The following is a 15,633-nucleotide window of genomic DNA, read 5'->3' as shown; positions in this document are numbered from 1 at the left end:
ATCTCTCTAAACCACCTTTAAAGCTTTTTTTTGAAACAAGGCTGAACATAAATATACAAATATTCCTCCATTACCTACAGCAAATTGCCTTACACAGATCAGCTCACTTGGATTTTTAATAATAATTTTTGAATTATGTAAATTAATCATTTGACATTTTACTATGAATGCAGTGATAGTGTTGATTTAGTTTCAATTCCAAAATCAAGGATTTCATTATCCTATAAAATATATCCAGAGTTCAAAGTATTTAAGGGGGGTTAAACAAAATGCAAACATGTAATGCAATATTAAGCATGTGAAATAAAAACTTGATGGCCTAAAGAAAGCATGCTATGCTGTTACCCTGGTGACAGGTTAAAAAAGGGATTGTGAGCTGAATAGCTGTATGATATGAAATTAAAATGTTTCACATTGAACAATCCAAAATGAATTGGGAAAGGTTAGAGTAAAGGAGAGAGAAATCAATTCTCCAATGGCAATGGGTGAATGGGAAAGAAGTATGAATAGGATTTGCCAGTGGGGTGCAACAGCTGCCAAATATCCTGCAGCCAAAGAATTACAATACTACTGATGAAGTGTGCAAGAGCTTTTGGAATCATTGCAGGGAACAGAGAAATTCTCCTTCAATAATGAGGCTATTCAGTCTTCCATTCAGCTCTTATAGTAGAATTTAAAAAAAAAGAAAGAAAAATATTTTAAAATGTAATATTTAGCAAAAAGTGTATAAATATGACATCCACTTAATCAATATTTTGCGCTTAGTCTCAGATAGGTTTCTAAATCGTCCAAGACACAGTCATATTAAGTAACTGAAAATATTGCAACAGAGATATTAAAAAGTAAGGCTAGCGTAAAGGATGATGATTGAATTGACATTTTCTTCCCTCTTGGAGCTTTTAGGGGACTTATTTGCTTAAATGAAAGTAGATATTTCCAGAAGCACAGTTAGCTATGTATGTTCATGAGCATACACCCAAAGTACTGTTGTTAATTATATACTTAGTTATCAGAACATCAATTTCATTGTCATAATGAAGTAGCTTATCTGAGAACATAAATGAAACAAGTATGATATAAAAGTTGTCATTTGTTGTCACAGATGGTATAAATGTGTTAATAATTTGATATGTCCTTTTAAATTCAGAAATACTTAAGTAAAAGAATCAATATGCACTGTCCACAGTACTTGCTCTTCCTTGGGAATTACTTTCACATGGCTATTTTTTTCTGTTTCTTTCCCCAGTTATATTTCATTGATTATAATCATATTTCAAAACCTTAAACTTTTATCATCTAACTGAAAACTTAATAATGGGTGAATGAATTATAAATCTAAAACCAGGAAACAACATTCTTTTTTAACAGCAGGGGAAAAAAAACCCACACAGATAATTGCATCTGTCAGGTAAAAATCAGTAAAAAATTGATTCTCCATTTTATCAGGAAGCCAGATGAGGAAAGAAAATACCATACAAATGTAGACACAATGACTGCAATTCAAGTGACTGTACTTTCCCATTATGCTACTGTGACTAAAAGAGTTAAAGTGATGACAGGCTATGTAGCCAGTCAAGATACTAGATAATATATATGTTCTACTCAGTAAGAGCTCAAAGTGGTGGTTGTACACTGACTCCATACACCCAAAGTAATCCTCCACAAAAGAGAAAGCTACATTTTTAAAAACCTTTCAGACTGAAGTCCTTTCATCAGTATTATCACAGGCCATAGTGAAGGTGTTCCATTTCCTAAGTCTTTAACTTCTGCTCAAATATCAAGAGAGAAAATAGAGGGTTTAAGTAGAAACCAGAAAGTAAAAGGGTCAGCCTCATGCAATCCAATTAGGATCAGAGCTGAAAAAGATTTCAGGAGGACTCATCCAATCCAACACTGCCATTTCTCAGAGGAGGAAACTGAAGTCAAAAGTTGAAGCACTTTGCACAAAGACTTTTACCACCTTGATACTCAGTAGTGGTGCTGGGACCAAAATCCTGACTCCTGACACTTTACTCGGTGCTGGTCCCACTACACCACACCAAATACTGTGACATTTCAGTGCCAGATGAAGGAGCCAAAAGAACCAAAGACGATACAATTTTCCTAGCCTGAATGGCTGAATAGAAGGACTGCCATAAATAAAAGAAGCTACACAGAATTCTGTGTACATATCTACAGTGTTGAATAGACGTGGGGTGCACCATCACACTCTGCACTGCCAGGGACCACCAATATCACATAGCCTAATGCAAATTAATTTGCAGATTTATCAATCCTATATGAGCAAGATTTTCCATTGTATGTTAATTTTTTTTGAAAGTACTAATGTTGCACAGTCCTGGAAAACCACTTTTCCAAAAACCAATACAGAGAAATGTGGATAACATAACAGTATGTTAAAAAAAAAAAAAAAAAAAAAAGACACTCTTTCAAAGAGAATGGTCCATTTTCTGTAAAATCTAAATAATACATTAACTGTATGTACATAAATATAGAAACCCTAAGAGTTGCCAGTACTTGCAGTCTCCAATTTCTCTCTTCCCATGTTTTCTTGAACCCTCATCAACTCAACTTTAACGACCACGTCCCACTCAACATTCCTGAAAACTGCTTGTCAAGGTCTCCTATGACCCCCACATTGAGAAATTCAATGGTCAATAGTCATTCTCGTATGTGACATATTTCAGTTGAACACTCTTTTCTTCTCTTGGTTCTCTGAACTCCACCTCCGCCTACTTTTCTATCTATCTCCTCTGCCGTTCCTTCTCAGTCTCCTTTGCTGGATCTGCCTGATCTTCCTGACTTGTTAATATGGGGTATCCCAGGGCAGGCCCAGGACCTCTGCTCCCAACTGGTCTCCCAGCTTCCGCTGTTACCCCTTTTGAGGCATTTACAGCAATGCAGGCACAATGATCTTGTTATTACATATGTCACATCAAGCTCTGCTTTGCTGAAGACCCTGCAAGGGCTCCCCATTCCTAGACCACCTAACACAACTCCATCTCTACTACTCTATGGCTTCCTCCCTCCTCTCAAATTGCATTTGCCTCCTTGCCATTTCTCAAACAGGCCGACATACTTGACCTCAGGTGCTTTTTACATTAGCTGTCTCCTCTGATTAGAAGGTCCTTCCTCCAGATATTCACATGACTCACTTCTTTCCTCCTTCAGGTCTTTGCTCTAATGTGAACCTTCCCATCCTGTTAATCCATCCTGCCATCCACTTCCCTGCAATCCAAAGTAAAACTACAACTAGCCCACCATCCACCCCAGGATGTTCTATATCCCTTCCCTGTTTTGTTTTTCACCAAAGTATTTATCATCATTTGATGTATTGCTACATCTGTTTTGTCTATCTTCTACTTAAATGTAAGCTCTATGGGGGCAGGATTTTTTTTTAATCATTTTGTTCCCTGCTAAATTCTCTAAATTTTCTAACTCAATTCTTATAATGATCAATAGGTAATTTTAAAAGACGTGATTATATTTAATACCCATATCTGACTTTCTTATTCAGTAAGGAATGGAAGGCTACATCTTTAATGTAAGAAGAAAGATTTCAAACCAATAGCTAATGTACCCGTTGATGCTGAAACACTCAAAGCATTCGAGTGACTCAGGAATAAAACGAGTATATATCATTGCCACTACCCTTGAAATAGAATCTTTGTCATCAGAGATTTTAGAAAAAGAAAATTACGGAGGGACAACTAAAAGTTAGTGAGCATCATGTTAAGTATTTTATATCTCATTTGACATTGACAAACACTCTTTAAGAACTGCTATTATCTCCATATTACAGGTGAGGAAACTAAGTCCAAGAGAGGCAAAATAATTTATCCTAAAATAGTAGCTAGGGATCAGCAAAACCAGGGAGAAATCCAAGTCTCTGGAACAAAAGCCTGTGCCCTTAAACATGAAACTATACTGGTAGTTCTAGCCAGTAGAACACGACAAGAAAAATAAATACTGGGTTGGCCAAAAAGTTCGCTCAGGTTTTTCCATAAGCTCTTATGGAAAAACCTGAACAAACTTTTTCGCCAACCCAATATTACATCCCATACAAAGGAAGGCAGGGAGTTATTATTAGAAAATGTACTGGTCACTTTAGTTGATTCCTCAACATCTATTTCACACCAGAAAATTAGTCCCAGACAAACACGACAATCCAATTCCCTTTGCAGCGACTGGTTTAGGAACGGGATGAGTTCTCTCTGGTCAATGAGAACTGAGAAGCAGCTGGTTGGGTAACACTTGGGAGAGATTTCCTCACTTCTTAGGGACAGACACAGTCTGGATTTGACTCCTGAAACTTCTACAGCTATCCTGCTATCACAGCCTTATGATAAAGCACAGAAGAAAGCAAGGCTAAGGAACTACAGAGAAGCGACATCAGCAGATGCACTTCCTGAGCCTTGTCCTTTCCGTTCTCTGAGCCTCCTGTTCAACAAAGATGTGTCAGTTTGAATAAGGGTTTCTGTTACTTGTACCCAAAAGCACCCCAAGTGATTCAGGAGGTTTTACGATTGCCCTTTTTGAAATCAAGTAATAAGTTACTACAATGGCAGGGGTGGACCTGAACCAGAGTAAAGAGGAGGGTCGAAGATCAGAAAGGTGAATCCTGACCAGTGAACAACATTTGGATCTAAGGAAAACAGGCATTTTGACCAAAACTAAATGAAAGATTACTGAAAGAAACTAAGTTTTTTTCTTTACTAGATTTTCCTCCAATCATTAGCAGTTAGTGAAACAAATTATTATACCAAACCACAATGCCAACAAAATAATTTTAGCTTCAAATAACATGAAGCAGTTGTTTAACACAACTTTTAATGATTCATTTCTGTCAATAAAAGTGTTTAGGAAAAGAATGGTTACAAAGAAAAATAACTCCATGCTAAGACAGTATGTATTTATGTAAAAACTTAATTCACTTCATTTACAGTCAAAGAAAAATTGTTATTGTTTCTGACATTAACTGTTCTCTTTTTCTAAAATACACTATCTTTTTACTATCCAAATACTATGGGTACATATTATTAAAGTTTTTTCCAAGTCATAAATGATGAAAGCGTAAAACCCATGGAGAAATTGGGAAAATAAGACCAGCAGCCAAAACAAGCAGCACAAAGGAAGTGCTGCAGGCTACTGGGTTTGGAAGCAGAACGGTACATGAGCACACCCATGACACAGCAACATGCAGCCACACCCGGAGGCTGACTTTGGACTCCATTCCCCAGGCAATAATGAAAACACGACTGTGAAGCCAAAATGTGAAGAGCTAACCACTTTACACCATTTCTGGTGTCAGGGACCTCTTCAGCAAATAAGCAAAAATAGCTTCGGTTCACTTGTGCCTAAACAAGATTACGCTTTGTCGAAAAAGACCAGTATATTTTGTTAAACGTTATAGGTCTCTGGTGGTAGCAACTTTACGGTAAACTGGCCTACTAGATAAACGATAAGTTCAACAGAAAATAAATGTACCAAAAATAAAATAATTGTTTGTTATATAGGTAATACGTGCACAATTATCTACATAACTGAACTCCTGGCCGACATATTTTATGAATCTAACTTCTTCCCAAGTTCTAAAGGGTAATGAATTCAACAGTAATATACGAGGAGGGGGATTCTAGGAAGATGACAGAATAGGAAGCACCAAGAATCTCTCTCCCCACCTAGACAACAGTCACACTGGCAGAATCTGTCTGATATAACTCTTGTGGAACCTTCAGAAGAAGGCTTGGGGGTAACTGTGGTAACTTGTGGTCAACTTCAGCTTTAGCACAGCAGCAGCTCCCCATCCCCCACTCCTAGCCTCCTGGGCGCAACTGTGGGTGTGTTCACTGGAGCAGCCTGCACCCAGCTTGTGGAAGCCAGGGTGGGCAGAACAGAACCCTGTCCTCCAAATACTAAGGATCTGTGCTCCGACTGCTAACTGCTGCTTCTGATCACAAAGGTGCAGACAGAAAGGCAGGCAGCCAGCTACTGCACCTCCCTCACTGCTGCAAGCCCCTCCCCCTCTGACCTGAGTGACTTCCAGAAGATTTAAGGGTCTAGTGCTTCCCTAACCGCCCTCCCACCTTCATTTCCCCCACCCCCTTTCAGGAGCTAGGCCTTAAAGGCTAAGACATTCAAAAACAACTGCATATACAAGGAAAATTGAAAAGTGACTGCACATGCCCAGGGAAAGTCTAGGAAAAGACCAGAAAACACCTTAAGTTTACACCTCAGGCTGATCATTGGCACAGAGGCAGCCTACGATAATCAGAAAAACAAAAATGATAAACAAAGACAATAACATAAACCACTAAACCCTGGGGAAGGAGGAGAATCTGATTTCCAAAGTTACCACATCATTGGATTGAAATGTCCAGTGTTCAATCAAAAATTCGGAAGTCATACAAATAAACAAGAAAGTATGGCCTACTCAAAGGAAAAAAAAAAAAATCAACAGAACATATCCCTGAAAAAGACCTAATGGCAGATATATCAGACAAAGACTTTAAAACAACTATCTTAAAGATGCTAAAAGAACTAAAGGAAGATGTGGAGAAAGTCAAGAAAATAATGTGTAAACAAAATAAAAATATCAATAAAAAGACAGAAAACCTAAAAAGAAATGAAATTCTGGAGCTGAAAAGCACAACAATTGAAATGAAAAACTCACTAGAGTAATTCAAAGGCAGATCTGACCAGACAGAAGGAAAAAATCAGTCAACATGAAGACAGGACAATAGAATTATCAAGTCTGAAGAACCGAAAGAAAAAAGATCAAAGTAAAGTGAACAGAGCCTAAGGGTCCTGTGGGGATACCATCAAGCAGACCAACGTATACATCATGAAAGTCCCGGAAGGAGAAAGAGAAAGGGGCAAAGAGGATATTTGAAGAAATAACAACCAAAAACTTCCCAAATTTGATGATAGACATGAACATAAACATTCAAAAAGCTCAACAAACTCCAGATAAGATGAACTCAAAGACCCACACCAAGACACAGTCAAACCTTCAAAAGCTGAAGACAGAATCTTGAAAGAGAGGAACGAATTTTCAAGTACAAATAAGATTATCAGCAGATTTCTCATCAGACACTCTGCAGGCCAGAGGCAGTGGGCTGATATATTCAAAGTGCTAAAAGAAAAAGAAACCATCAACCAAGAATCCTAAATCCAGCAAACACGTCCTTCAAAACTGAGGCAGAAGTTAACACCTTCCCAGATAAACAAAAGCTGACGGAGTTTGTGACTAGACCTGCCCTACAAAAACTGCTAAAGGAAGTCCAGCAGGGTGGAATGAAAGGACACTAGACAGTACTGAGAAACCACATGAAGAAATAAGTATCTCAGTAAAGACAAATACATGGACAATCATAAAAGCTACTATTATTGTAACAATAGCTTGTAACTCCACGTTTGGTTCTCCGTAAGATTCAAGGATCTAACGCACTTTAAAAATTATTAAAGTGAAAGCTAGTATCATCTTAACTTTGCTTTGTTTTCTACATAATTTAAGAGACTAATGCACTTAAAATAATGATTGGTTTATAGTTTTGGACATAGACTGCATAAAGGTGTAATTCTGTGATGTCAACACCTGCACCCTGGCAATCGCTGATCTTTTTCCTGTCTTTTATACTTCCATCCTTCCTAGAAATGCCAAATAAACGAAACTGTACATTATATAGTCTTCTCTAACTGGTTTCTTCCTCTTAGCATGATTTTCTTTTTAGGTTTATGCATGTATCAGTAGTGCATTTCTTCTTATTGCTAAATAGTATTCCATTGTATGGATATACCACATTTATTTTTCTACTCACCACTTGATGTACACTATTCTCCCAGGTGTGTGGTGGTGTACCACTGTGATTTTAGTTTGTATTTTTCTAATGATTAATGATGTTAAACATCTTTTCATGGACTTATTTGCCATTCATATAACTTCTTTGTAAAAGAGGCCATGCCAAATCTTCTATTTTTTTTTAATTCAGTTGTTTGGCTCATTTTTTAGTTGTAAGAATTATTTATACATTATAGATTCAAGTCCTTTATTGGACATGTATCTCTGAATACGTTCTGTTTTATAATATTCTTGATGGTGTTTTTAAGAGCAGTTATTTTGCATATATTTTAAATTCACTATAATAGAAATTTTAAATGTGCTTTCAAAGACTAGTGAATAAAGAGAAGAAATAGTCACAATATAATATGAAATTTTAAAAGGTAAAATTCAAATGACATTTCCAGTATGACTCTAATTATGTAGACTATATACACTACAAGTATGGATATGTATAAACATACACACATATACACTTGGAAAGGAATATATTAAAATATTAAAAGTGGTTATTGTGGGATTACAGGAAATTTTTATCCTTTTATTTATTTATTTTTTTTCTTCTTTTATTTTTTAAAACTTCTTCAGATTCTTACCAATGTTAAGTCAGCACTCTCTGAAAATAACTAGAATACACTGCTTAAAGATCAAACCAGTTCATCATTAGCTATACTCAGGACTTGTGTGAAATAGTCAAGATCCAAGTAACACCTGAAGCTAAAGGAATAAAGATATGAATATTGTATTTACCAAAAAAAATAATAAAAATATTATTCATACAAGGTATGATTCTGGCTTTAAAGCAAAAGCTTAGATCTCTCCTACACACACATCACTCCAAAACAGCACAGTCCAACAAAGCTTGACAGAAATACAACAGCGATGATGGAAAGGTTCTTTCTGTTACCTGATACCGTAGCCACTGACCACGGTACAGTAGTGGCTATGGAGCACTGCAACTGTGGGTAGTGACTATATTGACACTGACATTGACATGTGACTGAGAAACTGAGTTTTTAATTTAATTTTAATTCAAATAGGCACACATGGCTAGTGGCTTCCACACTGGGGAGCACGACTTTAGGGGTAAAACAAACGAACCAACCAGATTCCTGGCTCTACTGACCATTTTCCTCCTCCTTCCATTCATTCAGTAATTTACAGAAATTCAATATCCTCTCATCTCTCCCTAGACAGACACCAAATTAACTTCAAAAAAAGATCATACATTAAGCTTTTTGTACTATCCCTTGAGGATAAGAACAAATGAAAAGTACTGGTTACTTGGGATTCATCCCAAGTTCACAAGAATGGTTCAACATATGCAAATCAATCAATGTGATACACCACATAAAAAAAAGAAAAGACAAAAAACACGTGATCATCTCAATAGATACAGAAAAAGCATTTGACAAAATTCAACATCCATTCATGATAAAAACTCTTACCAAAATGGGTAGAGATGGAACATATCTCAACATAATAAAAGCTATTTATGACAAACCCACAGCCAATATAGTACTCAATGGTGAAAAGCTTAAGGCGTTCCCACTAAAATCTGGAATAAGACAAGGATGCCCACTCTCGCCTCTTCTATTCAACATAGAATCGGAAGTCCTAGCCACAGCAATCAGACAAGAAAAAGAAACAGAACGTATCCAAATTGGAAGGGAAGAGGTAACACTGTCATTATATGCAGATGACATGACACTATTATAAATATAGGAAACCCTAAAGACTCCACACAAAAACTACTAGAACTGATAAACGAATTCAGCAAGGAAACAGGATACAAAATTAACATACAGAAATCGGTTGCATGTCTTTACACTAACAATGAAATGTCAGAAGGGGAATGTAAAAAAACAATATCTTTTAAAAATCACACTCCCCAAAATAAAATGCTTAGGAATAAACCTGACCAAGGAGGTGAAAGACTTATACACTGAGAACTATAAAACATTAATAAAGTAAACTGAAGATGAATCAAAGAAATGGAAAGATATCCCAGGACCTTGAATTGGAAGAATTAATATTGTTAAAATGGCCATACTACACAAAGCAATCTACAGATCTAATGGGATCCCTATCAAATTACCCATGATATTTTTCACAGAATTAGAACAAATAATCCTAAAATTTATATGGAACCATAAAAGACCCAGAGAATTGCCAAAGCAATCCTGAAGAAAAAGAACAAAGCAGGAGGCATAACCCTCCCAGACTTCAGACACTACTACGAAAGCTACAGTAATCAAAATGGTGTGGTATTGGCACAAAAACAGACATATGGATCAACAGAACAGAATAGAGAGCCCAGAAATAAACCCACACACCTACAGCCAATTAATCTTTGACAAAGAAGGCAAGAATATACAATGGAAAAAAGAAGAACCTTCAGCCAGTGGTGTCGGGAACGTTGGACAGCCACATGTCAATGAATGAAGTTAGAACACACCCTCACACCATACACAAAAATAAACTCAAAATGGCTTAAGGACTTAAACATAAGACATGACACCACAAAACTCCTAGAAGAGATCACAGGCAAAACATTCTCTGACATAAATCATAGCAATGTTTTCTTAGGTCAGTCTCCTAAGGCAATAGAAATAAAAACAGAAATAAAAAATGGGACCTAATCAAACTTACAAGTCTTTGCACAGCAAAGGAAACCATAAACAAAACGAAAAGACAACCTACAGAATGGGAGAAGATGTCTGCAAACTATGCGACCGACAAGGGCTTAATTTCCAAAATATACAAACAGCTCATACAGCTCAACAACAACAACAAACAAACAACCCAATCGAAAACTGAGAAGGACCTAAATAGACATTTCTCCAAAGAAGAAATACAGACGGCCAATAAGCACAGAAAAAGATGTTCGATGTCACTAATTATTAGAGAAATGCACATCAGAACTACAATGAGGTAGCACCTCACACCGGTCAGAATGGCCATCGTTAAAAAGTCTACAAATAACAAACAATGGAGAGGGTGTGGAGAAAAGGGAACCCTCCCACACTGTTGGTGGGAATGTAAGTTGGTGCAGCGGTTATGGAAAACAGTACGGAGGTTCCACAGAAAACTAACAACAGAATTACCATATGATCCAGCAATCTCACTCCTGGGCATATATCCACACAAAACTCTTATTCAAAAAGATACATGCTCCCTCCCCTATATTCATAGCAGCACTATTCACAATAGCCGAGACATGGAAACAAGCTAAATGTCCATTGACAGATGAACGGATAGATGCAGATGTGCAGCAACTTGGATGCAACTAGAGATGATCACACTAAGTGAAGTAAGTCAGAAAAAGAGAGACAAATACCATATGGTATCACTTATATGTGGAATCTAAAATAGGACACAAATGAACCTACTTATGAAACAGAAACAGACTCATAAACATAAAGAACAGACTTGTGGTTGCCAAGGGGGAGGGGGCTGGGGAGGGATGGAGTGGAAGGTTGGGGTGAGCAGGTGTAAGCTTTTATATACAGGATGGATAAACAACAAGGTCCTACTCTATAGCACAGGGAACTGTAGTCAATATGCTATGATGCAGAAGAACATTTAAAACAAGAATGTATATATATGTGTAACTAAACCACTTTGCGGTACCGCAGAAATTATCACAACATTGTACATCAACTATACTCCAATAAAAATTTTAAAAAAGAGAAGTTCCGGTTACTCAGATTTTCTGAGTAAAACCACATTAGCCACGCATATATAGCCTGAGACCAATTTAGTTTTCCTTCTACCTAATTCTTCAGGAGTAACCTGAGTTTCTGATCTGTGCTCTTCAGAGCTGCTCGGTCATCTGCCATCTTTTTTCTAATCTTTATTCTTCCTCTTGAGGAAAAGTAAAAAGAAAGGAAAAGGACTTGACGTAACACAATTTTATCAACTGCCTCTCTAGCAAGTAATGGACTATACTTGCTAAGTAGGATTACTCTAGCAAATGCACAGACATTCATAATAAATAATCCTGTCACTCAGAAGCATGAATGTCACAATGATTTTTGTACTTGCCCGGGTATAAAGCATGTTTTCCCTTTTGCTTAGGTTATTAGGAAGCTAAAAGGTACACTTAGGGCTCACACATAACTAACTCAACCTGTTGTTAATTCTTTCTTATAGCTTATAAATAAGTTTCTTATATACATATTTTTAACTGTTCAGGTTATTTCCTAAAGTTTAGTACTATAACACTTCTCAAAACATTTTTCCAGTAAGAAAACAAAAGTAATAAATACAAATTACTTGAACAGATTTCCTATAAGGTTTCAGGGTACTTTCTCCAATAATGTCCAATTTTTTCTGCTCATTTATTCTGTTTTAAATGATCTCACATACCTTGAATTTTCACCTTCTTGAAAATGATGTGCTCTTAATTGGGATGCCACAAACAAGGATGAAGCTATTGCCAGTAACTGGTTTCTCTCAGTCTCTGTTAACTGGTGTCCTGAGGGAAATCAATCAATCAATCAATCACATGCATAATGCTAACATCTATGCTTCTATATTACAGAGTTATTAGTCATTCAAACAAGTATTTTATCAAGCATCTCTTATGGAGCTAGTCTTGTACCAGACCCTGGGCTGTGCCAGAGGGAAAGGAGGGAGCAAGATGGTTCAAATAAAACAAAGACCCCTGCTCACTGGAAGTTTATAGTCCAATTTGGGAAAGAAGATATTAAACAGATGCACAGAACAAAACAATTGCAAATAAGAAAACTACTCACAGAGATCTCTAGGAAAAACTTAGGGCTCCTCATATCTGCTTCTCCTTATCACTCCCCACCCCAAATTTTACTTCTAAGGAGAGAGAGGATAAAATGAGGAAAAGGAGTGTTGCCGGTCAAGGACAGTGGCTGGGCCATGTTTTCTAACATGAAGGACTAAAAGAAAATAAATACGTGATTCTCTTGCCTCTATACTTACAGTCAGGGTTTGAATCCCAGTCAATCAACCAACCAACAAAGCGATTTCTCTCTCCCTCTTTAATTCACTCTTCTTACCGTAATACAGCTGGACCTGGGGGCAGTGGTCTAGCCTGACAAGCCCGGGGAAGACTCCCTGGTCTGGCTGAGTGTGGTGCAGCGGGGAAATCTGCTCTATGTGCATGATAATTCCTCAAGAAGTGGGTGAGTCAAGGCGGAACTGGATACTCCAGGGTCTGCCAGCAAACACATCCCCTTGAGTGCTGTGTAATCTCACCACAACTTCTAACACTGTCTATTTACCACCATGCTATACACAGATAATAGAGTTCATCAGATGGTACAGTACAGGCAACTGGAGTGCTGGATCATCAGCACGAAGATGCTACTTGTACAATTCGAAAAAGAAAAATCGATCAGGTAGTTATTTAAGTTTATCGGAAAGAAATGAAGTAATTTCAACACTGTGTCTTAAAAAATTATTCAGAACAGAAATAAGACTAAAAATATTCACAACTAGAATATAAAGACTTTCCAGATCGGCAGCACATTTTTCTACGGGGAGGCGTTCTGCGAAAATGAAAGGTGTTGTTTCATGACACTGAAGGGGAAGGAAAGCCCCAGTAACCCATTCTTCGAGACAAACCGAGGAGCACCATAAACTATAACACCAATGTGGGACGTCTCGTTGGTCTGGGAATTCAGTGACAGAACCCTCAATGGCCTAAGAAACCACATTCCTACAGGCTTTGAAAAGTTCCTAATCATCCCCAACACTTAAGCAGTGATGGAAACATTCCATATACTTCCATAATGAACTACCCTACATGAGGATTACAGAAATTTGGTCTCAGTCTTCTCAAAAACATACCATCTACACAAGAGCGGTTCTCAAAGTATGGCCTGGGGATTACTGGGAGTCCCCAAGAGCCCTTCGGGGGTTCTGCAAGGTCAAAACTATTTTCGTAATAATGCTAAGATTTATTTGCTTTTTCACCCCTCCGTTTTTCAGGAGTATATTGTGGAGGTTCCCTGATCCAAGAGATATGACCTGTGATGACATCATTACTCTGATGTCAACATATAATGGATCTACTATTGTTACTCTGAAAATGAATTAATAATTATTTTTAAAGTTCCTAAGTTTTAATTGACAACATAGCAAGTAAATAACCACAAAAGCTCTTTGGGGGATAAAGAGCACCAGTGCCTCTCAAACCTCACTGTGCATCAGAATCGCCTGGATTAAAGCACAGATTCCAGAGCTCCACCTGCAGAGAATGACAGGTAGTAAGTCTGAGGTGGGGCCCAGTAATTTGCATTTCCAAGAAGCTCCAGAGTGCTGCTGAAGCCACATGTCTACAGATCTCACTGTGAACAGAAGTGGTTTAGATTCATGTTTATCAAACTGTGAAATACAAACCACTTAGTAGCTCATGAAACCAGTTCGGTGGGTCAGACCAGCAAAACAATTTATGAGAGCACTTTGCTCACACTATTTTTCACGAGTGTGTGTATCCTAAGTCATGCTGTAAAATATATTTACTACAGTGGTTCACAAAGTTGTTACTTCTCTAGACACATCTGCACATCATGTATCGCCAACAGAAAAAAAGGCAAAATGTGGGAATCCTTTAAATTGTAAGATGATAATTCCGTGTTTCATTTGTCTAACAAATTATTAGATGTACTGACTCAGACAATATTAAGGAGAATCCCAAATAAAATCGAACATCATCACATCTCACAGGCAAATTGATACAATACATAGCAACTTTAACCCTTTTACTGATACTGGAACAGATTCTCCAATTTTACCAATGGCTAATTCTCAATAAATTTGTCTGATGTAAGCGTGCTAAAGATTTCTTGTCTTCTACAATTGAACTAAATTTGTTTCGACAATTTTTTAAAGAATCTCAGGTAATTTTAATAGGGAAGTACTGCAAATATCGTCTACTCTATATCCTCCATGCAGTGTGGGTGGTCTCTTCTACTGCAATGTTGGACAGATCGCTATATATGACCTACAGAACCCCTACAATATGGGAAAATGAGAAGTTCTTACAAGGATTTCTAAATCATTAGCCAGTTACTTCTCATACTGCGTTACACTGTTTCTTTGTGACTTCCACCCATCCATCTGACTTTTCCAACCTAAAGTAACACTGAATAATTCTATTCCCTCTTACACTTGTACAACACCAATCTAGACTGCAGTTACACATCCTGAAACTCGTTAAATAAAAGAACTATTATATCCGGACCACTCCTGGGGTACTCTGGCCATGTCAAAAGAGGGGTATTCAGGTCCAAAAAGGCAAGGCATCAGAGATTCTATCATAACCAAGGATCTCTTATCCTTTATATTGTACTTTTTAGATGTAGAGGCTTTGCAGTATGTTTTAATATACGGAAGCCAATTTTCCTCTTTACTTTTCATAATCTTCTTGGCTGTTCTTGGAAATCTATGATTACATATAAGCTTTTAAATTGCTTATGTAGTAAGCCTTGTGAATCTAACTGGAATTACATAAAATCTGTGTATTAATCTGGGAAAGACTGGCACTCATATATACTGAGTCCCCCCCCAAAAAATAACTGATTTTTCCCCCATGTTTTCAGATTGTGTTTCTTGCTCCTTGACAAGATTTTATAGTTGTCTCCATATAGGTTCTATGTCTTTCCTATTAAATTTTCTCTAGTCTTACAAGATATTACAGTTAATAAGAAAAGCTTTGGTTTTTTCCCTTTTCATTTCAAGCTAGCTTTCACACAAAAAAAAGAGTCACTGACTTGGCATATTTTTCTTGTTGCATTCAGCCACCTTGCCAA

The 15,633-nt window shown here is 37.2% G+C and overlaps 1 protein-coding gene across 3 annotated transcripts in view; it reads right to left on the bottom strand.

Annotated features, from left to right (window-relative positions):
- PCCA (propionyl-CoA carboxylase subunit alpha) overlaps window positions 1–15,633 on the bottom strand; it is a 344,033-nt gene that overhangs the window by 142,162 nt on the left and 186,238 nt on the right. For all 3 annotated transcript variants that reach the window (XM_082602231.1, XM_082602232.1, XM_082602233.1), the window contains one exon: window positions 12,212–12,320. In XM_082602231.1, coding sequence (XP_082458357.1) covers window positions 12,212–12,320 — 109 coding nt within the window. The remainder of the gene's footprint in view (window positions 1–12,211; window positions 12,321–15,633) is intronic.

Source organism: Mesoplodon mirus, assembly GCF_964341445.2.
Source record: "Mesoplodon mirus genome assembly, chromosome: 17".
Classification (NCBI taxonomy): domain Eukaryota; kingdom Metazoa; phylum Chordata; class Mammalia; order Artiodactyla; family Ziphiidae; genus Mesoplodon; species Mesoplodon mirus.
The sequence above is the reverse complement of the archived record's forward strand: the minus strand, read 5'-3'. Positions and strand labels throughout refer to the sequence as shown.